General features: G+C 37.8%; 1 protein-coding gene across 1 annotated transcript in view; it reads left to right on the top strand.

Annotated features, from left to right (window-relative positions):
* The window catches only part of EML5 (EMAP like 5), a gene marked incomplete at its 5' end in the record, with an annotated part of 145,236 nt that overhangs the window by 58,811 nt on the left and 59,353 nt on the right, over positions 1 to 27,072 (top strand). Inside the window, 8 exons of the mRNA XM_064291859.1 lie at positions 1,273 to 1,459; positions 3,806 to 3,911; positions 5,244 to 5,337; positions 6,544 to 6,644; positions 12,178 to 12,380; positions 13,021 to 13,132; positions 14,240 to 14,367; positions 19,291 to 19,432. Coding sequence (XP_064147929.1) covers positions 1,273 to 1,459; positions 3,806 to 3,911; positions 5,244 to 5,337; positions 6,544 to 6,644; positions 12,178 to 12,380; positions 13,021 to 13,132; positions 14,240 to 14,367; positions 19,291 to 19,432 — 1,073 coding nt within the window. The remainder of the gene's footprint in view (positions 1 to 1,272; positions 1,460 to 3,805; positions 3,912 to 5,243; positions 5,338 to 6,543; positions 6,645 to 12,177; positions 12,381 to 13,020; positions 13,133 to 14,239; positions 14,368 to 19,290; positions 19,433 to 27,072) is intronic.

Raw genomic sequence — 27,072 nt, 5'->3', positions numbered from 1 at the left:
TACTTCATAGAGTTCTGATGAGAGTAAATGAGTCAGTATTTGTAGTGACTTAGAACATTGTGTGACACATAATAAATGCTGTATAAGTGTTTATCAAATAAAAACAAAATCAGTTTATCTTACAAAATTTACTGTAATAGAAATAGACCTTTTTTGAAACAAATGAAAATACATAAAATATAAGAAATAATCATCTCCCTCAAATACATCTAATTTGGAATGATAGCGTGGCTTCTTTTGACCTTAGCATTGTGGCCATCATATTTTAATTTCAGTAGAATTTCTGGATTCTCTTAGAACACCTGGCAACACAGATCTCACATTGCAGCTTGGCAACAACAAATTTTTCAATCCAGTTCCTTCCTACCCCTCATCCAGCACCCATTTTCTTACCCGCTTGATAATGCTTTTCAAGAACGTGAAAGAGATTTACTTAGTAAAAATATTTCTTCTCAAGTGTTAAAACAGGCAGCATATTTCTACATAGTTTACATTTCACAAATTTGACGCTCAAAGAAGGGTTGTTATAAATGAAATTATATTGACCATTTTAAGAAGATTTAGCTATTTACTCCTGGTTGTGTACAATATTTTAAACTTGTTTTTTAAATTTATTTTTGGAATATATATTATATATCATGGTTGTGCATGAAAGGGTAGACTTTGGAAATCTCCCTCCCACCTCTGCCCTCCCGCCCTGCCACCAGCATTGCACTCCACCAAAGGTACGTTTTTACTTAGTTTCAGATGTATTTTTGCATATACAAACAAATACAAATACACATCATTTTCTAAACCCTTTCATTTTTTAAAAAAGCAATTGTTTTTGTTTTATAGTATACAAGTTTAATATTATACTTACATAAATAATAGTGTGTGGTGGTTAAGAGCTAGGCCACTAACCAAAAGGTCAGCATTTCAAAGAACCTCCAGCTACTCCTTGGAAACCCTGTGGCTCAGTTCTACTCTGTCTATAGGGGTCGCTATGAGTCACAATCGACTCAACGGCACTGGGTATGGTTTTTTTTCCTGGTCATGCGTGGTGTTTTACACGTTGTTTTTTTTATTACAGCTTGGATTTAGTGGCTATTTCAAATCAGAGCAGTTCATAAAAGTTTATGGGACCTGAGATTTTTATATTTTCTTTTAATTGTCCAGTGTCCTTTAAAATTGGAAATTGAATAACCCAAAAAGTACCAACTTCTCTGTATATTCCATATCGATCATATAAAAGGCCAAAGTTAGTTTACTATGATTTGTTTTCTATATTAGTTACAGAGGTTATGACTGCCGAAGTAATCTCTTTTATACTCAAATTGGTGAAATTGTGTACCATGTGGCAGCAGTGGGTGTCATTTATAATCGACAACAGAACACACAGCGCTTTTACCTGGGTCATGATGATGATATTCTCTGCCTGGCCATTCATCCTTTGAAAGACTACGTGGCAACAGGCCAGGTAGGTTAGGCCTTTTTCTGTGTATTAAAGTTGGGTCAGTCCACTTCTTTTTATGACTTTTGGATTCTAAGAAATGAAGAATAAAGAATTCTTTCGACTAGGATTTTATTTTCATATTGTTAATAAAAATTCACCTCAGCTTTTTCCTTCTTGTAGTTTTCTTTGTAGTTTTATTGTTTTAAGTAGTGTTATTTTAATTTAAATTTGAACCAAGAGTTCTGGCTTGTCTTCTTTCTGTTAGGGTGATACTAAAATTTTTTTTAACTTAATGAGTAAAAATTATAGAAACTAGAAATCTGGCTCAGGTTGAGTTATCTAAAATAATATAATGAATTACCTAACAAGTCTTCTGTGACAAACAGGATGGCTATTTTTGTTTTACAGCTGTGGTAGTAACCTATTCTGGTTTAGCCAAAGTAGAAAGCACAAATATTGAAATAGAGAGTACTGAGAAGTCTTAACTGATACCTTTTTCTATGGGTACTCTCAGAGAAGAAAGGGAAAGGGTGATGCTAATAGGTTCCTACTGTAAGTAAATACTTTACAAGTTTCTTAATATATATTCATTTTATGCTCACCTCAGCCTTCTGAGAGTAAGATAATATTCCCCAGTTTATATATGAGGAAGTTTAGGTTTAGAGAAATTAAATAATTTGCTCAAGATCACTCATCTAACAAGTAGTAAAGCTTAAACCTCTTTGTCTGGTTGGCTCCAAACACTGTGTAAATATAGCTAAGGCTCTGTACTTTCTAGGGAATAAAAAAAAACAAACCAAACCCAGTGCCGTCGAGTTGATTCCAACTCATAGCGACCCTATAGGACAGGGTAGAACTGCCCCATAGAGTTTCCAAAGAGCACCTGGTGGATTCGAACTGCCTCTAGGGAATATTGGGGGTCAACTAGCATCATCCTATATAGCTTCTCTGAAAGGAGAGAAAATTCTCTTTTTTCTTTCTCCCAGTCTTCCCTCCCTTCTTTTTTTTTACCCCCCTTCTTTTTTCTCCCTCCCTTCCTCCATTTACTAAAAAACATTAATTGAACACTTGGTATATACCAGGAAATGTCCAGAGAATATAAAGATAAATAAGACATCTTCTTGCCATGGTAAGTACATATTCTGAGGGGGAAGACAGACATGCAGTGTTGTAACTATAGATCAGGGTTTCTCAATCTTGGCACTGTTGACATTTTGGACTGTATAATTCTTTGTTGTGGGTGATCATCCTGTGCTTTGTAGGTTGTTTAGCAGCATCCCTGGCCATTACCCCTGGCCAGAAGCATCCCTCCACCAGTTGTGACAACCAAAAATGTCTTCAGACATTGCCGAATGACACCTGGGATGCAAAGCCCACCCCACCCCACACTGAGAACCACTAGTATAGAGATATGCACAAAGTCCTATAGCAGTGTAATGAAGGGCTGATTAATTGTGCCTAGCAGAATATGGGGAAACCTTCATAGAGATGATGCCGTCTGAGCTGAGTAGTTCACTTGACTAAGGGGGAATTAGGGAAAGTAGTCTAAGTGTATTATATCACGCATAAAAGTAGGGCAAAAAAAAAAAGAGCACAGTTTATTTAAAGAACCTTCAGTAGCCCAAAGTGTTAAAATTGTCAAGTGCACGATGGACATTAGTGGAAAAACAAATCAAAAGGGTAGATGGGAGCCTCTGGAACACCATTTACTTTTAGTTTATATAAATGGTTCCTCTTGGAGCAGTTATGTACCCATGTGCTGTGGCAAGGAGCATGAACAGTATTCTGGTACTACTGGAATGAAGACTCGTGTAGAAACTGGTTATTTCCTACCATGATTCTGGAACTTTAGGAAATTGAGGTCAGATTAAATAAAAAGTCAGTATGCTGCCACAGAGCCAAGAGCACCCATCAAGCCACAGATCCTTTCTTCTGGCTTTGCTTTCTGATAGCATTTCTGCTTTAGGCAATGGAGGCTCAAAGCCTTTCTCCCAAGGCGCTGGCTCACCCTGCTTCCTCTGCTTCTCCCAGCGTTTTCCATTTCTTTCCTGTGTTATATTACAAACCGGCCAGTCCCATCTCTATAAAGTCGTAGACTTCTAAAATACATTAAATGTGTTTCTTGAAATTGTTCAAAATGAATAAGATATATATTTATTAAGAAAGAAAAGTGCTTCTGAAGCATTTTGTGTTTTGAAATTTAGATGACGAATCTTTTTTTTTTTTTTGAGACTAGAGTACAAAGAACACCCCCTTGTCAGGAAATGTGATCTTAAGCAGAGTTGAAAATTTTTCCGTTTTATTTCCTTTTAATAGATATGAAAATAATTTAGTTGTATAAAATGACTTTTCTAATTCTTCCTCTTTTAGGTAGGTAGAGATCCTTCAGTTCACATATGGGATACAGAGACCATTAAACCATTGTCAGTATTAAAGGGCTACCACCAATACGGTGTCTGTGCTGTTGATTTCTCAGGTAAGGTCATTTTCTACCTCAATGTGAGTGATCAAAAGGCAGAGGCAATACATAGCATTTTAATATAAATCAGGGTTGCTTAAACTTGTCATTTAGCCACAGTCTTCACAGTTGTTATCAGATGTGCTAACTGGAATCCTAAGCAATTAAAAAAAAAAAAAATGAAAATCGACTTTGCTGTCTAGTTTATAATCTAATGAGTATAATTTTTAGTACCTGTTAAAATAAACATGTTTCTATTAAAATGAAAAATGTTTGTATAACACCTAAAATCATCTCCATTACCACTAATAGTATGAATCTTCCATTTTGGGCAAACCCGGACCTCATTTAATGCTTTATAGCCACAGAGTAAACTTTGAAAATGTTTAGGGTAAAAGGGCTAAGAAAGAGAGAGGTGAGAGCTGAAATATTTGTTTTATAACATTTCTAGGAAGTGATAGTGTTGTGGATTGAATTATGTCCCCCCAAAATATGTGTTGAAATCCTTACCCCTATACCCGTGAATGTAATCTCATTTGAGGTCATATCTCTGTAGGGTTTGTCTTCAGCCTACTGAACATTTTTTAAATCTCTGTAGGGTTTGTCTTCAGCCTAGTGAACATTTTTTAAATAATTTATTTTATTGTTGAGAATACACACAGCAAAAACATACACCAATTCAAGTTTCTACATGTACAGTTCAGTGACATTGATTACATTCTTCGAGCTGTTTAACCATTTTCACCCCTCTTTTTCTGAGTTGTTCCTCCCCCATTAACATAAACTCACTGCCCCCTAAATTTCCTATTTAATCTTTTGAGTTGCGTTGACATTTTGATCCCATGTGGATAGTTCTTAAAAGAGTATAATGCTCAAGGCAGATATTATTTACTAGTTAAGCTATTGTTTGGTTTTAAGAAGACTTCAGGGGATATTTTTGGTTTAAGGTTTACAGATTATTTTAGGACAGTAGTTTCAGGGGTTCATCTAGCCTTCATGGCTCCAAAAAGTCTGGATTTTATGAGAATTTAAAATTCTGTTCTGCATTTCCCACTTTTGATCAGGATCTATCTATCTATATAATCTTTGACTAAAATGTTCAGGGATGGTAGCTGGGCACCATCCACTTCTTCATAGCGAAGGAGGCAGTTATTCATGGAGGCAATTAGCCACACATTCCATTTCCTCCCCTTATAAATTCTGGTTCTTGCTGTAGGTGTGTGCATGCCTAACATTTAACGTTATTTTATAAAAATTTAAATATAGTGCTGTGGATTTAGAATATGTATGGAATTTTTTTTATCTTCTGAATGTTAATGTTTAGTATATCACGCTGATTAATTTTCACAGCGGATGGGAAACGTTTGGCTTCAGTTGGAATAGATGATAGCCATACTGTTGTGCTGTGGGACTGGAAGAAAGGAGAGAAGCTTTCAGTAGCAAGGTAGGGAAAACCTTGTCATCATCTTGGCAAAATATCGAAATTACTTTGGGCTTCAAGAATGTTTTTAATTAAAACAATTTTTAAATCAAATAGACATGTATACTTTTTTATTGTTGCCATCTTTATCACCGTTGAATAAATAGTATAATAGGGTTTGTTTTTTTTTTTTGGTAGTGATATAGAGACAAAGGATTTCAGGATTCATTTGTAGGTTTATCCCGTGTGAGCTCACTTTTTAATATAGTTATGGTATGGTGTTGGAAATAGCTATTGTCTAAAATCTCCATTTACAGGTAGAGTGCATTCTACTGCATGATAGACTATGATACAGCCATTAAACGGTGAAATGATCATATTCTATAATTAAGTGAAAAAGATACGTACAAACATATCACAAATAAGTTGCAGTTTATTTTTATTTTCTGTTATGTTTTTCTAAATTTTCTAACTTTTCTATAGTGAGCATGTATCATTTTTATATTAATAAAAAATACTAACAATTGCTTTAAAAGAGGAAATGGTCTACAGTGTCAGAGCCCCTTTTTAACTTCCTATTCCTTGAAGTGAGGAGTTAAAGCACTTTAAAAATATGGTTAAATTCTTTTTTCAGAGTGTATAGACAATTTCCAAATAAAGGATAGTTTAAGGTAATATTTGGAAAGGCTATAAACTGTAACAAAGGAGCCCTGGTGGCACAGTGGTTAAGCGCCCCCCTGCTAACTGAAAGGTCAGTGGGTTGAACCCACCAGCTGCTCCGTGGGAGAAAGATGTGGCAGTGTGCTTCCATAAAGATTACAGCCTTGGGAACCCTGTCCTATAGGGTAGCTATGAGTCAGAATCAGCTCCACAGCAGTGGGTTATAAACTGTAACAACGTATTAAAAAAAACTTAAACTCATTTATGCCACAAATAACATTCTCTATACACAGTAGTATAGTAGGTGCAGCTGGTGCTATCCAGAAGAAGTTTAATTTGCCCTGTTCTTGTCTTTTGAGATTCTGTTGAGCAGAGTTAACATACCAAAATAATGACAAAAGAACAAATATACAAATGCATGATTTCGCAGCCCAAACCTGAGAAGCAAGTGGTAAACAAATTCTCAATAATAAAATATCCAAAACACAATGCAGATGAGGCAAATGATTATTACAAGAGAGATGTCCCTTCAGATACATAGCTATTAAAACGTCTTTGTGTTTATTTCAGAGGAAGTAAAGATAAAATCTTTGTTGTAAAGATCAACCCCTACGTGCCTGATAAATTAATTACAGCGGGAATTAAACACATGCGATTTTGGCGCAGAGCAGGTAAGGAAGTGCTTCTTTTTACTTCTTTGGTATTTAATAAATTTTTATTTTCAAGAGGGATTTACCTAAATGCAATATGGTATCCTGAAATGAATCCTGAAACAGAAAAAGAACATTGGTGAAATCTGGATGCGGTCTGGAGTTGAGATGATTGGAACATATCACAGTTTGTGAGTCTTGGCAAGTGTTTCATGGTAATGTAAGATGTTAACATTAGGGGAAGCTGGCTAAGGGGTATTCAGAAAAGACTCTGCAGTATCTTTGAATCTTTTCTGAAAATCTAAAATCACCCAAAAATAAAAAGCTTAATTTTTAAAGTGATTTAATATAATCTCGGTGCATTTTAGACAAATGTACGATTTATTCTATCCTCATATATCATCTGCATTTATGTAGTATTCATATTTGGATATGAGATTAATCATATGTTGTCCAGACTCATTCCTTCTGTTAAAGACATGTTTTGTAGTCCAAACTGAAAAGGAAAAATTTTGTAGAAATTCTTTATATACTGCAAAATGATATGGAAATGGACTTTGATAACTATTTTAGTTATTTGTAACTGGAAATTAACTGTCTTACAAGATGTCACATTTTTAAGTAAAAAAAAAGTCTCTTTTCTAAATAGAGTAATATACTTATGAATTTTAGCAGTGTGATATCAAAATCTGAGTAAATTTAATCCTTTCTGATGAAATGTGTAAGTATAGGACGAAGTCAAACAAATATTAGAAAGGAATAGGCTGAGTGAAGACATTTCTCAAGTTTAAATAAGTTTCAGGTTGTGAAATACATAGGACATGAATCAGTTTTCCAACTTGATATTTAATATTTTATCACTATCATAATACATGTACAGAGTGAAAAGAAGTAATTTCACACATTTGTAATTTCATTTTCATACATTTAAACAAGGTTTTTTTTTTTTTTCATTTGAGTGGCCTAGTGGTTAAGAGGTTGGCTGCTAACCAAAAGTTCGGCAGTTCGAATCTACCAGCCACTCCTTGGAAACCCTGTGGGGCAGTTCTACTCTGTCCTGTAGGGTTGCTATGAGTTAAAATCGACTTGATGGCAGCGGGGTTGGTTTTTTGGTTTAGTTATTCAAAACTATAAATACCCAGCAAGTAATCCTTATTATTTTTGCCTTGAAAATACCCATAAATTTGTTTAAAATAAGAGATTTAAAAGTTTAAAATGAAAAGTTTGCAACTGAATAGCTTTTTCCCTTTAAGTTTGATGAGGCATATGGTAGACTGAAATTAAACCGTATAAATATAAATGTTACAGCTTTGCTACACGTTTCAGCCTTCCTCACTCTTGAAGCCGATGGCAGTTATGGTTCAGGTTATTAATCTGAGTAAGCACTATCCAGCCCTCCAAATGCATTGAAGAACATGACGTAGGCCTGAGGCTAAAACGGAGCTTCTTCCTTCCCATCCCAGATCCGTTGTTGTTGCTGAGTGCCCTTGAATCGATTCCGACTCACAGTGATCCGACAGGACAGAGTAGAGCTGCCCCTATCGGGTTTCCTAGGCTTTAATCTTTATGGGAGCAGGTCAACAGGCCTTTTCTCCTGCGGAGCCACTGGTGGGGCCTAACCGCGGACCTTTCCGTTGGCAGCCAAGTGCTTGATCATTGCGCCAGCAGGGCTTCTTATCCCAGATCTGGGCTTTGAGAATTCCATGATCAGGTATGTCAGTGATGGGGGAGAGAAACCCCAAGTCTGCTTACCCAAAGAGTTACGTGGATTAGGACTACAGGCCTGTCTCATCCACCCAATCATGGGAGGAACAAATAGAACTATGGGGGTACCCAGGCCTTACTCCAGAACAATGGTTCTCAAACTTCAGCGTGCAGCAGAATCACCTGAAAAGCTTGTTAAAAGCCCCATCTCCAGAGTTTCTGATACAGTAGGTTAGGGTGGGACCCAAGAAATTGCAGGAGCGCCTGATTCAGTTTCTGGTCTTGAGACATAGTAACGCTTTTGACTCTAAAGTAGGCGTGGCTCAGTGATTGTCAGGCTTTGACGCATCTGACTAGCCACTCACCTCCTTTGGGATAGGGAGAGTGAGAAAGTGGGCTGGGGGAGAAATATTTCCTTTCTTCCCTCTCACTCCTCTTCTGGGGAGAGGGAACCTAAGCGTAGAAACATTGAAGGCTTGGCAAAATCTTTCTCCTTCCTCAGTTTTTTCAGAATCCCTAATTGTCAGACTGTTTTTAAAAGTATATGCTGAATACAATACTGGCAGTCCCAGGGTTGCAAATGAGATCCGTTCCTAACGGTATCTTTAAGTCAAATGTGTAGGTAAGCTGGAACAGGTGCATATGGTTCTCACTTAGCCTTACTTTAGTGCAAGAAGGAAACCCTGGCTGCATAGTGGTTAAGTGCTGCAGCTGCTAACCAAGAGGTCAGCAGTTCAAATCCACCAGGAGTTCCTTGGAAACTCTGTGGGGCAGTTCTACTCTGTCCTATAGGGTTGTTATGAGTCAGAATCGACTTGACAGCAGTGGGTTTGGTTTTTCTGGTTTTAGTGCCAAAAAAGGCTCAAAGCCTCTTCAGTGATTTTAAGCAAGTGAAGGTGATTGTGATGAAGAATTTGCTGTGAGTTAGGAGCTGGTTCAGCAGTTTCAAAGTGAGGGCAAATTTACATTACATTAAAGTGCAAGTATGAGTTGTCCGGAGTTGTCCGTAAGTCAGACGTTTGTTAATTCAGGCACTGCCTGCCTATGAATCTGGCACAAACTCTATTTGGGAAGATGCTTGAACTTATATGAAATTGATTTCAGGTAAATATACTTACCGTATTTTTACCCAATAACACACACCTCCTGCAATTGTTTGCCAGCTGCGCCTCCCCACCTCCCCCACGAGGCATCCGCACAAGCGCTGCCACGCCAAGCCTCTTCCACATGTTGCTGTAGAAAAATAAAACGAGCATAGCACACGTAAGAGGGGGAGGGCTCTGCCATCAAACAAACACAGACAGTGCATAAAAATACAGTAGCTGAAACTTAACTGCTTAATAGATCTGAAATGCAAGACTCAGAAGGCATTGCTTTGTGAGCTCGGGCAAGCTACTTAGTCTGACTCTGTTTCCTCCTTGGTAAAATGGGGATAATAGTATTTGGCACATAACATTATGGTGGAGATTAAATGAGATAATGCTTACAAGCTCTCAGAGCATAGGGCCTGGCACTTAGTAATCATGAATTACTAAAATTCTTGCCCTGACTTACCTGATTTGGACCTAGACATTTTCTCCAAGAGCAGCCTGCTAAGGGGAAGGAGGTTGGTGGGTTGGAGTAGAGGGCACCACGGTCAGTTTTATGACCTGCCTCAGTGACAAACAGATGGCAGTGTGTCTTCTCTCCTTCTGGAGAGCCCAACTGGAGATTCCACTGCTTAGTGCCTGGCAGTTGCCATTAGCAGAGCCCCCAAGTTGTAGGTGGTGACCAGCGTGGGTCCTGGGCAGCTGCAAAGTGCAGCCACCAGCTGGGAAGGCATGCTCTGGGAGCAGAGGGGAAAGGACCTTGGTCTCCTCGGCTCACAGTGCTCATGTGCTCCAGTGAGTACCATACAAAAACAGGCGGTGGCAGGATTGGTCTGTAGACTGATAATTTTCTGCCCTGTGTATCCATGCTCCAGAGAAGGCCACTCCCTCCATGTGTGCTCTGGATTCCTTCTCCTCTCACCTACTCAAGGGCATCGTTCCAGCTCCTCTTCCCTTCCCTTTCTGCCTCATTTTTCCCTCTTTACTGAATCTTTTCCTTCAGTATACAAAAAAAAAAAAACAAGCGTGGTGTTATTCGTCTACCCTAAACAAACCAAAAACTCTCAGCTCTACCCTCCAGTTGCGAATCCGTTTTTCTCCTTTGCTGTATTATAAAATACCTCTGAAGAGTTGTTTGAACTTTTTATTTGCAGTTTATCTTCTTTTTTTTCTTGGGAGAGGTCTGATCAGGCTTTTTTCCCTCACCACTCCACCTAAACTGCTCTTGCTGTGTCGCTAACTCTGGCTGCTGCATTAAGAAAAAACAATTTTCGGAATACACTTGGAATCAGACCACTTTTCATCATCTTCCCAACTCCCCCCATGTGGACCAAGGTGCCACCTTTATCATTTGCCCAGATAATTCAAGTAGCCTTCTTACTCTTCATCCCTGCCCACCCTCTTCAATCTGTTCTCAACCCAGAAGTCAGAATGAACCTGTTAATAAATTGTATGTCAGATTTTGTTTTTCTGCCACTGAAATGTTTCCCATCTCATTTAGAGTAAAAGTTAAATCCTTATAAGGGCTTCAGTGCAGCCTTTGACCTGTCTGACCCTATCTCCCATTACTGTCTCCCTTACATTTTCCTATTCTGTACTGACTTCCCTATTGCTCCTTGAAGATTACAGTAACACTCCTGCATGGGGGCTGTTGTACATGAATGAATGAATGAGTTTAATTGGAAAAATGGGAAAAAGATACCATTAGGTAATGAGTGGTCAATAAATATGAAAAGATGATCAGGGTTTTTAATAATCAAATAAATTAAAACCACAATATAAGTCAGTGGGTATTTTACATCCCCCAGCCTGACAAGGCCAAGTGTCCTGAAGGTAGGAAACAACAGGAATTCCTGACTGTTAATGGGAGTTTGAGTTAGTATACCATCTTTGGAGAACAACTGGGCAAGAGCTGACACCCCTCTTATCTATATGCTGTCCCTTTTGCACACACCCTATGACATTCCCAGAGAAACGCTTGTAAAGGAGAGGCCCTGAAAAAACATTTAAAACAGTATTGCTTTCAACAGTAAAAACTTGGAAGCAACTAAAGGCCAATTTACAGGAAAATGCATAAACCTGTATTATGTTCATATAGTGAAACTATGTAACTATATAGTATTAAAAATAAGCTTTCTAGAGGTACAAATCAACATGTATAAATTTCTGCAGCAAATTGTTGAATAAAAATTGTAAGTTGCAAACAAATGGTGTTGTATTTATAAAAAATTTTAAAACATGAAAAATAATGTGACATATTGCTGAAGAATTCCTAAGTATGTAGTAAAAGTATAAAGGAATGCATGAAAATAATATCACATTCAGGATAGTAGGGAGTGAAGACAGGAGATGGGATTGGCATGTTTCCATTGTTTTGGTAATTAGTTTTAGGCTGATAGCAGATATACAGGTGTTCATTGTATGCTTTTATTTACACCTTTTAGTATTCTTAAATGTCATAATAAAAATTTTGAAAAGCATTGTCAAAAGTGTTAAGGACTAGTTAAAACTGACTTAGTCCATGTTTTTGTTTATCTAGAAAGCTATAGCCTAAACGTAGCCATGGGTATGGCCACTTCAGCCAGGCAAGGTGTTGTCCAAATCACTGACTGAGAGACAGTATTCTTCTTTTTGACTATTCTTACGGTTACATGTCTTTTTTATTTTTCTTTTAAAAAATAAGAAGTAGAAAAGAAATTTTACTGCTTTATAATTTTATACGTTTTGAAAGTAGAACTTTGATAATATTGTTTATGGACTAGGTGGAGGATTGATTGGAAGGAAAGGCTACACAGGCACACCGGGGAAAAGTGACACAATGATGTGTGCCGTGTACGGATGGACCGAAGAGATGGCCTTCTCTGGAACGTCCACAGGAGATGTGTGTATCTGGAGAGACATCTTTCTTGTGAAAACAGTTAAAGCGCATGATGGGCCAGTGTTCAGTATGCACGCATTGGAAAAAGTAAGTAACCCAAGCTATTCATAGTTAAAAATAACTTGGTCCTGGAGCATAGAGCGTGTTCAGAAGTTAACGGAACGTTTCCTTTCTACCTGGCTGGGCCGCTCCGTAATAATCTGTGGAGTCTTGTCAGGAGAATGGCAGATTTAGTTTCTTGACCTTGTTTTGTCTTGCTTTTCAAACTCCTGAACACAGAGTGAAATAGGTCAGCTGTTTAAAAAAGAAGTTTAACTTAATAGTTATTAGGCCCTTACTTTAATGGCAGACATTGTGCTGAGTGCTTTATGTATAATCACCATATCCTATCCCCTCTTTTCGAAGGATGAGGTTATGAAGGCTGTAAGAAAATATACTTTACTTGCCAAAAGTGGGAAAACCCCCCTGTGCTTCTGAATTAGAAACTGCTTTTTAAAGTCCTGTCCTAAAAGTAGAATGTTTAGTGTCCATCCCTCTTAATACTTTGCAGATTCCATGTTGGTATTTAGAAAAATAAAATAAAATGGATTCTTATGCTAATTCCTATTCTTTATAAGATATAACTTCAGCTATAAATATTCTTTCATCTAGAATTTTCTTAGTACAAAGGAGGTTTTTTTTTTTTAATATTTAGGTCTTTATTAACTTGAACCTTTTATTTTCATAGGGATTTGTAACTGGAGGGAAAGATGGTGTTGTAGCTCTTTGGGATGATTCCTTTGAAAGATGTCTCAAGACTTATGCTATAAAAAGAGGCGCTTTGGCCCCAGGATCTAAAGGTGATTTGATATTTAGTTTACCTCATAGGAAAAGAGATTAATTGCTCGTTAACGTGCCTGGTCAATGAGGTAGAACACCTGGAATATGTTTCTCCTTGTTAACTAGAAGGGTACCAGAGTTAAAAGGGAGAAGCTCCTTAACTGGATACCAGAATCGTTGCAATCCTTGCAAAATCTATTTTCTGTGATGCACGTGGTAAAACATCAATCAAGTATAGGATATTATTGCTAATTTTTAACCTTTTTAATTTCCCATAGGAAGCCATCACATAAGCATCACATTTCCCACCAGTCAGGAACTTGTTTGCAAACTGGCATTTGTTCCTCAATGACCTGGCCTCTCCAGCCTCCTAGACCCTTCTCCCCTTTGCCTTCTCTTTCAGTGTATTTCTTTCTTTCAGGCACTGCACCACACTCTCTGGCCTCCGCGCATTTTCATACGCTGTTACTTTAGCCTATAATTTCCCCTTTCTCCTCACACTCTTGCCCCCTCCAGTTGCCTGACCATATACTCGTTTTTTGGTTTTTTTTTTCAGATCTCAAATACTATTTCTTCTGGGATGAACTACCCAAAACTAGGTTAAATTCCATTGCTGTATGCTAACTTCTTCAGTATGCTCCTCATGCAGGGTCTGTTTTCCTCACTGTAAGCTCTCTGAGGGCAGGAACTGGGTCTGCCATGTTTACCACTGTATCACTCAGGCCTCCCTAGAACATGATAGACATAAAAAAAAAAAAAAATGGATATGTCTTAAGTTAAATTGAATTAAAGTTACTAATCAGAATATTTTAGGTTTTTTTTATTCAGGGCAGGAGGTAGATGAGGAGGGGCTAATAAAAGAAGCAAAAAAACAGTTGTCAGAATGGTAGGAGGAGGTCTGGGATAGTACAGAATTATAGAACTAGTATATAGGTGGTACTTACTTTTGAGCCTAGTAAATTGAATGGTTGGGGAAATTGCAGTACGTTTATTAGAAGACTTAAAATATAGGCAAAGACAACCTTATAATATGATTTTCACTGTCAAACTAGCATCTCTGGCTGTATTTTATGTCTTTGTATTATAGTAGCTTCATACCAAAAGAACGTTTCCATTTAACATTTCAGGTCTTCTCTTGGAAGATAACCCATCTATACGTGCCATATCATTAGGACATGGTCATATTTTAGTTGGCACAAAGAATGGTGAAATACTAGAAGTTGATAAAAATGGCCCAGTAACACTACTGGTCCAGGTAATCTTAAATGTTAATATGCCATTTTTCTTTGTATAAAATTGATTCTTTCAATACATAAGAGCTAAAAGTTGACAGTGCTGAAAAACAGTGTTAAATTAATTAAGGAGACGATTGTTAATGTTAATGTATACAGAAAATTTTAAGTCAATTACAGCTAAATGTGTGAATATCAGTAAATAAATATGCATATTGTCTTGTGGATTAATTGCTGATACTTTAATTTCTTATCACAAAGTAAGAGACCAATGGAAAGAAAATCCAGTTGTAATTAACTCATTCTATTTCATATTTAATTTTCTTTGAAGTATATTTGTTGATCCTAAGGCTGTTGTTTCTCTAACACTCTTAACTCTTTTTTCCCTCAAGTTTCTACCTTAGAAAAACAAAAAATGAGTATCTGAATGTATACTAAATTTTTATGGGAGTATTAGTTTGCTAGGGCTGCCGTAACAAATTACCACAAAGTAGGTGGCTTAAAACAACAGAAAATTTATTCTCTCACCATTCTGGAGGCTGAAAATCCAAACTGAGGGTGTTAGCAGGGCAATGCTCTTTTCAAAGGCTCTACAGGAAGATCCTGCCTTGTGTCGTCCAGCTTCTGGTGGTCCCAGATGTTCCTGGGTTTGTGGTAGCATAACTCCAGTCTCTGCCCCCGTCTTCACATGGCCACCTTCCCTTTGTGTCTGTCTGTCTCTGTCCCTTCTCCTCTTTTTATAAGGACACCAGTCATATTGGCTCAGGCCCCATCCTCTTCCAGTATGACCTCATGTTAACCAAGTGCATCTGCAAAAATCCTATTTGCAAATAAAGTCATTCACAGGTACCGGGGAGTTAGGAGTTTAACATCTTTTGGGGAAACACAATTCAACTCGTAACAATTACCTATTTTTATGCAAATAACTCGCAACTTCTATGTTGTTTGCCAACCACACTCCCCCCACAAGATATTTTTCTAATTGCACTATGGTAAATTTTTTACAGCAACATGTTAAAAAAGTTCGGCACAGCAGTGCTTATGACAATACCTTGGGGGAGGGGAGGGCATGGTTGGCAAACAAATAGATAAGGTGTATATCCTTTGCATGAAAATGTAGTAGAGAAAACATTTATCAGTGAAAAGATGTTAATAATAAAAATATAGAAATTTGTGTGGGAGAAATTTAAAATTAAACAGCAGAATTAGCTGCTGGCCATGTGATCCTTAACATTTCCATTCGAAATGCTGTATTTTAGAAATACATCTCTGTATTTATTATGTTTTTCTGAAAAGTAGGAGGGGAAAGAAGTCGATACTATAAACGAGTCAATACAGTATAATTATACAGTTATAAGTAACTCAATCCAATAAATGAGGTATGATTTATCCTGATGAAAAATTGTCCTTATACAACTCTAAAGTAAAACCAAACTTTGATTTACCTTTTCCCTGAAAAAATTATTTTCTTTCTCAGTACAGAATTATTTCTTCTCCAACTCCTACTTTCACTCTTGTTAAGACACTAAAGAGCATATATAGATGAGAAAACTGTACATGCTTTAATGTTAATATAATATCCTGGCATATCAAGTAGAATCTGTAACCCAGTGACAGAACATTATATATTAAATTAACTGTCAAACTTAGGTTTCTTACTGTTAATACCCAAAACCCAGTCAGTTACATAATATCCCTTTGAAGTAAAAAGAACATGGAGTCATGGTACTTAACATGTTTTTCATCTCTTGGAAAATATTGATAGATATTAACACAGTACACTTTGACAGATGGATCCATAGATGTTACTTTTCAAAAACACAATTTCATAGTTGTGAGAAAAGATTTAGAAGTCATAAATGATATACTGTTATTTCTGATATATTTTATTGAGTTAAAGATTTCAAATGTTTTATTGTAACCTTTATATCAGAAACATGACAAGGATTCATAACTCTCTTCATTATTGTCCAACATTGTGTGTGAGGTCTTAGCCAATCCAGTAAAACAGAACAAAACAATAAACGGTGTGTTAGAAATAAATGGGCAACACTGGCAGTATTTGCAGATAATATGATCTTATACCTAGAAGATTGAAGAGAATGAATTGAAAAATTATTAAAGCTAATTAAGGAGGCTGAAGAACTTTCTTTAGCATTTATTTTAAAGTGAGTCTGCTAGCAATGAATTCTCTCAGCTTTTTGTTTTTTTTTTTAACCTTGGCATGTCTTGATTTCTGCTTCGTTTTCGGAAAGAGAGCATTGCTGAATATAGGATTCTCCCTTTCTTTGAAAACATTGAATACATTATCTAGCCTTCATTTTTTCTGATGATTTAAGTCAACTGTTAATTTTATCAGTGTTGCCTTATAAATGATGAGTCATTTTTCTCTTGCTGCTTTCAAGACTTTCTTCTTTTCTTTGACTATCAGCGTTTTTGCTGTGATGTGTCATGTGTGGATCTTTTTGTGTTGAGTTTCTTAAATGAGTAGATTAATGCTTTTCATCAAAATTAGGGAGTTTTCTGCCATTATTTTTTCAAATTTTTTTTCTGGTAATTTCTCTCTGTCCTCTTCTTCTACACTCCCAATACACGTATGTTCCTGTGCTTCATGATGTCCCATTTTTGCTGAGGCTTTATTGTTTTTCTTCATTCTTTTTTCTCCGTGTTCTGGAGTGCACAGTCTCTATTGATCTGTATACAAGTTTTCTAATTTTTCTGCCACTTCAAATCTACTAAGACCAAAAGTCTAGTGAATTTTTCATTTCATTTATTGAATTTTTTTAATTACAAAATTTTTATTTTTTTATTTTCTACCTTTTTATTGATATTATCTGCTTGGTAAGACATTGTCATTCTTTACTTATTTTAAGTAATCTTCTTCACAGGTAGTTTCTATTGCCTGCTTTTATTCCTCTGTATGGGCCATTTTTTTTTTTTTTTTTTTATGGGCCATGCTTTTCTATATCTTTGCATGTCTCATAGTTTTTTGTTGGAAACTGGACATTTTGCAAGTATATTGTAGCCGTCCTTCCTCTGGGACTTCTTATTTGCTTGATTATTTGTTTAGTTACTGGCTGAATTATTTCACTGGTGTCTCTCCCCATCCCCACACTGTTAAGCCTCTGATGTTGCTCTACAGGAGGCACGGCCTTGGGCATGCCACAGTCACCCTGGATGGGCAGGGCTCTTTTTGTCTTTCTCTGACAACCTCCAGCAGTCATCTTTGTTGTTGTTAGGTACTGTCGAGTTGGTTCCTACTCATAGCAGCCCTGTGTACAACAGAACAAACACTGCCCAGTCCTGTGCCATGCTCACACTCTTGCTATGCTTGAGCCCATTATTGCAGCCACTCTGCCAAACCATCCCTTTGAGGGTCTTCCTCATTTTTTCTGGCCTTCTGCTTTACCAAGCTTGATGTCCTTCTCTGGAGACCGGTTCCTTCTGACAACATATCCAAAGTATGTGAGATGAAGTCTCACTGCCCTTGCTTCAAGGGAGCATTCTGGCTGTACTTCTTCCAAGACAGATTTGTCTGTTCTTCTGGCAGTCCATGATATAGTCAATAATCATGGTATATCCAGCTGTTAAATTCCATTAATTGCTGGCTAATAATGCTGTTGTTTTCAGCATTCTCTGGGTCAAAAATTGTTCCACAGACTAAACCAATCAAATTTGGGCACTTCTAAAGTTCCTTAGGGCAGTGTTTGAGAGTTTTTCTGACCACCCCCCCCTTGCCCCCCGCAAGCAGGCTCTTCCCAGATGTTTCTTTGTCCAGTTCTCTAGGCCAAACTAATAGCCAACCTACAGTTTAGCCTATATGGTCAATCATTCTACCAGTCTTCTCCCAGTTACCTAGCAGCACAGCCTCCACTGTTTTTGAAAGCAACCTTAGGCCTGAATTTTTCCACACTTTGTTGCAAATGCGGTCATTTTCTTTGACAGGAGTTTAGGAACTTTCTGTTTTACAGCGTGCTTCTTCCTCCACGCAAAATCTCTGAGCCCAGACTCTAGAGTTGGGAGTGGAGATGATGGTGTGCTTCTCTCACTGATACCACTGCTTTAGGAACTGAACACTTAGTGGGGAGGGCAGTAGCCTCAGGCCTTGGTGTAACTCTCCCAGTTTGGAACCACTGCCCTATGAGCTGGATCAAGGGTGATCAGGGCCCTAGTATTCTCAGTGGTGCAGTGCCCAAAGTAGACCCTCCATCCTACAAATAGGGGTTGTGCCAAAGAAGGGCGCACCTGCCTCTTGGCTACAGTTCTTAGAACTTAGCCTCAGCAACAGGTAGCTGGGGGCCAGATGGGAAATGCTAGTAGCCCTTGGATTGGTTGCTGAGGAGAGAGCCCTGTGTTCTTGGCTGCTCCATTCTGCAGTAGGGTTTCCATCTACATGAGTTGAAGTTGGGGGGCGGGGGGGGGGAGGAGGAGCAGGCCTTGGTTTAGATACCACGAACTCTCACTATTCTCACCAAATTTTAGTAGTTTTTCTACTAAGAGTAAATGTTTCTTTATCTGCTGTATGTCCTTCGGATCACTTCCAGGGACTTTAAATGATTTTTGTTGTTGTTAATAATTTTCACCAGTTCCACTGGTGAATGGGTTCATGGTGCTCATCCCTCTGTCACACCAGAAGTCCCTCCTATGTCACAGTTATTAACATTCCAGGGCATGTTGTTTCCACCCAGAGAATATTTTAGGATCATAAACTAATTTTAACAGGAACTTGTTTGTACTGTAATTGTTAAGATAAAGCCATTAAAAGGCTTTTATGATGTATTCCAAAGATAAGTAGAAAAGCTTTGTTAGACTTATCCAGAATAATTTTTCTATCCATTATCATATATTATTGAATATTGTCTTTAGTTTTATTCTAAGTAAGGCCTTTATAGTATATTTACACATATCACTAGGTTAAACTGATCTTAACTATGCTTTTTTAATAGGGACACATGGAAGGAGAGGTATGGGGTTTGGCCACACATCCTTATCTACCTATCTGTGCTACTGTAAGTGACGATAAAACCTTAAGAATATGGGATCTGTCTCCCAGTCATTGTATGTTGGCTGTCCGGAAACTGAAAAAGGGTAAGAGACTCTCAGATTTTGACACAGGTTAAGTAGTGGCAATTTTCCAACCCTTACACATAAAAGAAAGCAGTAGTAGGCACATAAAATAAAGACTTTAAATATTTCGAAATATTTATTCTGTGTCCACTTGGGCATCATGCTGTGTAAAGAAAATTAATTGTGCTCGGTCTTTGCTTTATGAGATCTCCTATAACTGCCTAAAACTGAGCCAATTTTCAATTTATAATGGAAGAAAAAATATAAGAATATAAGAAGTAAGCAGAAGCAAGTTTTCTTCCCTTTATGACTATGGATTATATGTAATTCAAAGCTGAAACAAAGAAAGAAGACACTAACTTAAAAAGGGGTAGCAGAGTTGAGGGGAGGATTTTTTAGGGTAAAACAGTACTGAGCATATTTATAGGAGGCAGAAAATGTGGTCAGTGTAGAGAGATAAGGGGGTCAGTTGTGGGAAGAAGGCTGTTACTGTTGACCTAGGGCAGATGAGAATATACAGACAGCTACAGTAAACAGATGAAAATACCCCACAGTAGTAAGATAGTACACAATACTGGGGAAACCAGCACAGCTTGTCCAAGGCAAGGTCATGGAAGCTCCATAGATACATCCAAACTCCCTGAGGGACTGAATTACTGGGTCGAGGGCTGTGGGGACCAGGGCCCCTAGGAACATCTACCTCAATTGGCATAATGTAGTTTATAAAGAAAAGATTCTGCATTCTACTTGGGTGAGTAGCATCTGGAGTCTTAAAAGTTTATGAGTGGCTAAGATACTCCACCGGTCTCACCCCGTCTTGAGCAGGGAAGAATGAAGAAAACCAAAGACACAAGGGAAAGATTAGTCCAAAGGACTAATGGACCGCAAGTACTGCAGCCCCCACCAGGCTGAGTCCAGCAGAACTAGATAGTGCCCAGCTGCCACCACTGACTGCTCTGACAGGGATCACAATAGATGGTCCTGGACAGAGCTGGAGAAAAATGTAGAACAAACGTCTAACTCGGCCAAAAACAAAGACCACTTACTGGTCTGACAGAGACAAGCGAAGCATCCAGAATATGGCCCCTGGGGACACCCTTTTAGCTCAGTACTGAGGTCACTCCTGAGGTTCACCCTTCAACCAAAGATTAGGCCCATAAAACAAAATGAGACTAAATGGACACACCAGCCCAGGGACAAGGATGAGAAGGTAGGAGGGAACAGGAAAGCTGGTAATAGGGAACCCAAGGTTGAGAAAGCAGAGTGCTGACATGTCATGGGGTTGGCAACCAATGTCACAAAACAATATGTGTACTAATTGTTTAATGAGAAGCTAGTTTGTTCTGTAAATCTTCATCTAAAAAAAAAAAGAAAGAAAAAATAAATAAACACACAAAAGGAATACAAAATATCTCATTCATAACTTTCTAAATGTTGATTCGATGTTGAAATGATACTCTTTGGGATATATTGGATTAAATAGAATATACTATCAAAATGAGAAAAAAAAGAAAATACCCCACAGTAAAATGGTAAGAGATGCTACCTTATAGCATGGGGATGGGGATGTTAGAGCAGGAGCTGTGGTTGAAAATGCCAGGAATAATGACTGTAGGAAACATGAGCAAGGCAACAGATGAAGGAAAGGATTGTCTAGCCACAATAAGGACCAAGCCGAAGTTAGATAGCATGAATTTGTAATTCAATCATTTCTTTTTTCTTCTATTGCCTGAAAAATTATAGAAATTATAGAATCTATATAAAAAAAATTTTTTTTATCCTCTTGTTTTAGGGTTATTGTTAAATATTTAACATGTATGCTTAACTGAAAATCTAATCACAGTCTCTACAACACGTGAACTTCATTCACTGTCCTCCCCTTCTTTTTAGTTATTGCTGCCCAGTGTTTTCATTCTCTCATTTATTTATTTATTTTTTTACCTCCTCCCACTGGACATTAGTATTATTGTTTAATGTAGTTTATTTAGGTTTATGTATGCTTATACAGTTCTTTGCTCACTTTTCCTTCTTGCATTTCAGATTTATTTTTCTTTTATCATTTTCTTACCTCGTAAAATGCAGTTTTATTATTTCCTTAATAAAGATCTCTTGGAAGCTCCCTCGGCTTCCTTTGTCTGAACCAGCAGCACACAGAAGTCAGGGTGGTGCGAGTGGTCTGCATTGGGGCTGAGGAATGTTTTGATATTGACATTCTTTAGAATTACTGCAACAGTTCTGAAAAAGAAGACTGGTTTTCATTCAGTTTTGCCGTAATTGTTTTTTCAATTCTCTGCAGGCAACGTACTGCCACTCGGGTGAACTGTCCCTCCCACTCTGCCCTTGATATGTGCTACTACTCTGAACATATTTTGATTTTTTACTCTCATTCTTGAATGCTAGTTTAACTGCTTCCAGGATTCTTGGTTGAAAGAGAGTATTCCACTTTTTCCATTGTTCTCTTTTACTTTGTTGCATAGTTCTGTCATTTAATAGTACTGTGTGTGGATGGGAAACCCTGGTGGCTTAGTGGTTAAGTGCTACGGTTGCTAACCAAAAGGTCGGTAGTTTGAATCCACCAGATGCTCCTTCGAAACTCAATGAGACAGCTCTGCTCTGTCCTATAGAGTCGCTATGAGTGGGAATCAACTTGACTGCAATGGTTTTGGTTTGGTTGGTGTATAAAAAAAAAAGGTGTATGGATGTGGTTTATTTATTTATTTATTTTCTGTTTAGGATTTGTTGTGCTTTCTGAATCTGTGGATTTATGTCTAATGTCAGTTCTGAAAAATTGTCTGCCAGGATTACTGGCTCCTTCTAGGACTAGATCTTTGCATTAGGATGTTGAGAAATATCATGACTTTTTATTTAATTTTTAAGTATTGTGCTGTAGTCACCTTTATGTTTATAATTTTGTCATCACTTTAGTACAAGAGGAAAACAGGTAGATTTTTCTGACTTCAAGGGGATATGTATGGTTTTATACAGGTTAATTGTAACAAGATTATTGAAGCCCCAATGGATTAAATATTATAAACAGTTATTTCTTTTAAAAATTCAGTAAGCAAATATGGTTTTTATCAACAAACGAGTAAATAAATATTTTGATCCCAAGTCTTAACATCATTGTAGTAGAGTATCATAGGAGAATTTCTGACAAATGACTAAATTTTATGGTAACCAATTACAGAATAATCCCTTGCCATCAAGTCAATTCTGACCCCTAGAGACCCTATACAGACAACAATAAAGGATAGAGTAGAATTGCCACATAGGGTTTCCAAGGAGCGGCTGGTGGATTTGAGCTGCCAATCTTTTGGTTAGCAGCCTGGGCTCTTAACCACTGCACCCCCAGGGCTCCAGTTACAGAATAAGAAGTACAAATATGCAACATTGCTTAATGTTTATGTTCTTAGTGTCTATAAATATTTTCCAGCCTTTTTTACTTTTCTATGTAATGAGATGGAGCCCTGGTAACACAGTGGTTAAGAGCTATGGCAGCTAACCAAAGGTTGGCTGTTAGAATCCACCAGCTGCTCCTTGGAAATGCTATGGGGCAGTTCTACTCTGTCCTGCAGGGTCACAATGAGTCGGAATAGACTCAATAGCAACGGGTTTGGCTTTTTGTATATAATGAGATATTGGAAAGTTCCGTTAAAAACTTGTATCTCCTAGTTTTAGCTTTTAATTACAATCAATTCTAAATTTTTAACAAGCTTTCTATTTTTTAATTCTGTGCTATTATTCCACATCTTGGTTTCATTCACGTTTTCTGTCTGTTTCTTTGTGCAGCATCCTGGGTAATTTCTTCAGGTCTTTATTCTAGCTGCTAACTTTCTCTATAGCAGCTCTTTCACATCTGCTGTTTAACCTATCCATTAGGTATTTAATTTTCATAATCCTGTTTCTCATTTTAGAAGTTCTGTTATTCTGTTTTGTTTTCTGTCAAGTTTGTCTGATGTTTTTATAACATTTTATTCCTTGCTTATGTTTTAGATTTCCTCTTTTGTCTTTAACTTTTTAAACTCCATTTATAAAATAAAGAATATAAAATCTAACGATCTGACCTCCTTGAGGATCTGATAATGCTGTTTTTCTTTCTGCATTTTTTTTTTTTTTGCTGCTGCTGACTCTCTCCTGGTGGTTCATTTCCTTGTGTGCTTTAAAATTTGAATTGTGAGTTTATGTTTGCTTGGACTTTGTTTACTCATGGCAGTCTGGTGAGATCTGACCAGGGGTGTGCCCTTCGAAGAAGTATTTGCCAGGTACCTGTGGTGCTACCATCCAAAAAAAAAATTTTTTTTTTTAATTTTTTTTTATTATTATTTTTTTTAATGGTTTCTTAAACTGAGAGTGCCTAGATCATGTAATTAGTATAAAGTCAAATCCAGGGTCTGCATCAGCTGTTCTGTGTTGGTGCATTCCCAGTTATGGTTTTTCCCACCTCATCTAGAAGGCAAGGATAGACAAGCCTGTTTCTTGGTATCTTTCTTTACAGCCAGAGATATGATTGTAACACTGGAACAAAATGACAATACAGATAGCTTTTTTTTTTTAAATAACATGTAGCTAAATCTCTATATTCTATTTCCTGAAGTATTCAGGAATTGTAAAATAAAATTAAAAATTATTCAGTATATTTAAATGCAAAATTTATAAACAAACCATCAAGTAAAAAGATAGAATTATAAAAATGTAAATGTTGTTATGTGCCGTCGAGTTGGTTCCAAGTCATAGCGACTTTATGTACAACAGAGCAAAACAGTGCCCGGTCCTGCGCCATCCTCACAATCATTGCTGTGTTTGAGCCCATTGTTGCAGCCACTGTGTCAGTCCATCTCATTGAGGGTCTTTCTGTCTTTCGCTGACCCTCTACTTTACCAAGCATGATGTCCTTTTCCAGGGACTGGTCCCTCCTGATAACATGTCGAAAGTATGTAAGATGAAGTCTTGCCATCCTCATTTCTAAGGAGCATTCTGGCTGTACTTCTTCCAAGACACATTTGTTCATTCATGTGGCAGTCCATGGTATATTCAGTATTCTTTGCTGACACCATAACTCAGTAAAAATGTAAATGTAACTGTGTATAATTTTAATTAATAAGTAAATTATTTTAAAAAATTGAAATTACAAATGAAATAATTGATCTTTTTGAAAAAGCAGTCTTAAAAAGCAAAATTTATTAATGGTATTATCATTGAGTTATAAAAGTATTTTTGTGCAAATTTTCTCAGCTACCTAACAGGCCCTTACTGATGACACTTTATATTAGTCAGAGTCATGGTGAGAAGATAGTCCAGTTCCAGATTTCCTATGTCCCTTTCATCTTCAGATAGTGCTGCCTCTTATTTCATAGCTTTGGTATTTTTAAATTGTTGTTGTTAGGATTATAGCCCTTTTTAAATTTATTTTTTAATTTAATTTTTTAAAAGAAAGCATTTCCAATTTTTCATTGTTTTTCTAATGTGATTTATAAAAGAAAATTCTAATTCATTAGAATTTCATTTCTGTTGTGTTCATATTCCACTTGTTCAAAAGTCCTGAGCCAGAGTAAGAATCACTGTCACAGTGGAAGCTTTGCCTAGTTGACTGTCATCTTCATAAAGTTGAAGAAAAGTAAGAAAATGAATACGTTACATAACCCATGTTTAATTTTAATTCTGAGGGTGCCTCAAGGTGCTAATGATTCAAATATCAGGTTTTTCTTAAATGTGGAAATGATGGTACTACATCATTACTACTGGTGTTTGGAGCTTAAAATTAGCATACAATTTGAAAGTCTATATTGTAATAAGTACAATGCAAATAACATCCCTTTAAGAATTCTGGTTTTATGCAGGACACCTGTCTTAGTTAGCTAGTGCTGCTGTAACCTAAATACCACAAGTAGGCAGCTTCGAAGAACAGAAATTAATTTTTTCACAGTTCTGGAAGCTAAATAGGTCCCTGGTTGGCGCAAATGGCTTGCATCGAGTTACTAACCAAAAGGTTGGCAGTTTGAATCCACTCAGTGGTGCTGCAGAAGAAAGGCCTGGCAATCTACTTCTGTAAGACTGAAAAAAAAGACCGTTGCCATCAAGTTGATCCCAAATCATAGTGACCCTATGGGACAGAGTACAACTGCCCCTTAGGGTTTCCAGGGAATGGCTGGTGGAATCAAACTGCCAACCTTTTAGTTAGCAGCTAAGCTCTTAACCACTGTGCCACCAAGGCCCCAGCAGCAGAATCAGAGTTGAGTAAAACATGGCAACTGTCATTTTTGGGTGGTGGGTCATGATTGGTCTCATCACCTTTCTGTTTCTTTGCTCCCCTTTGTAGTGAAATTCCTCAAAATAGTTGATGCTTACCTCTGTGTGTTTTCATGGGACAGTTGTTCCACAGCCCACTCCGATTAGACTTTCATCTCTATTAAAACTCTGCTGCCAAAAAAAAAAAACTCTGCTGCCGATCTCTTGGTCAGTCAGCCATCCTCTCCTTATGTATCTTACTGCAGTTTTGGACACAATTCAGCATTCCCTCCTTTCTGAAATACATTCTTCACTCGGCCCTGGAACCCATGAATGTCTGTCCCCCCTCCGCCCCCCCCCCACCTCAACTTTACTGGCTGCTTTGTTGTTGTTGTTGTTCCTTTTGCTGGTTCTGCCTCTTATTCTTGATCTCTACTATAGGAATGCTGCAGGCCTCTCTCTTAGCTTCTTTGTTTCATATGTATATTCACACTTTAGGTGATTATAACCATCACTGCCCTGTCAGAAGCCAGAGACTTCACTAGACATTTGAACAGGGAAATTTTACTAAAAGAATTAGCCCTTGTGGTGCAGTGGGTTAACAGCTAGGGTTGTTAACCAAAAGTTCGCCAGTTGGAATCCACCAGCTGCTCCTTGGAAACTCTATGGGGCAGCTCTACTCTGTCATATAGGGTTGCTATGAATCAGGATCAACTCGGCAGCAATGAGTTTGGAGCCCTGGTGGCGCATTGGTTAAAGGCACGGTTGCTAACCAAAAGGTCCGCGGTTTGAATGAACCAGCCGCTCCTTGGGGCAGCTCTACTCTGTCCTGTAGGGTCACTATGAGTCGGAATCAACTCCACAGCAATGAGTTTGTTTTGTTTAAAAGGTGGTTACCTACTGAAAAGGCTATAGAAGTGGCAGCCATAGAAAGCAGCTTCTGTTGGCTTGCTAGGGGTCAGAATGGACTGGATGGCAATGGGTCTGGTTTTTTTGGCCTAGGGCCGAGGAATTATGAACAAAGAAGAAACTTAAAGGAAATTCAGATCTCTTTGGAAAGGGTGTAGTTGCCACAGAATACTCAGTCTGTAAATGACCAAGAGCTTGCCTATGTGGGACAGTGAGAGTGGTTGCTTGCTGGGTGAAGAAAAAGTTTGCCAGAGGGTGCAGACCACAGCTGAATGGTGAAGGCCAATGCTGGTGAAAATTTACCAGAGGGCAAAGGCTGCTGAACTGTGAAGGCCACTGCTGTCTTGGCAGAAAATCTTGCTGGAGGATGCAAATCACAGCTGAATCATGGGGCCGCTGCTGTACTGGTGGTGAAACTTGCTGGAGGACACAGAAGGGCTGCAAGCAAAGGCTGCCAGGCCCTTCGCATGCCAGTGCACTGGCTCTCCCGTTAAACAGCACACAGGAAGAAGGAAGGGAAGTCCCTT

Source organism: Loxodonta africana, chromosome 10, assembly GCF_030014295.1.
Source record: "Loxodonta africana isolate mLoxAfr1 chromosome 10, mLoxAfr1.hap2, whole genome shotgun sequence".
Taxonomy (NCBI): domain Eukaryota; kingdom Metazoa; phylum Chordata; class Mammalia; order Proboscidea; family Elephantidae; genus Loxodonta; species Loxodonta africana.
The sequence above is the reverse complement of the archived record's forward strand: the minus strand, read 5'-3'. Positions and strand labels throughout refer to the sequence as shown.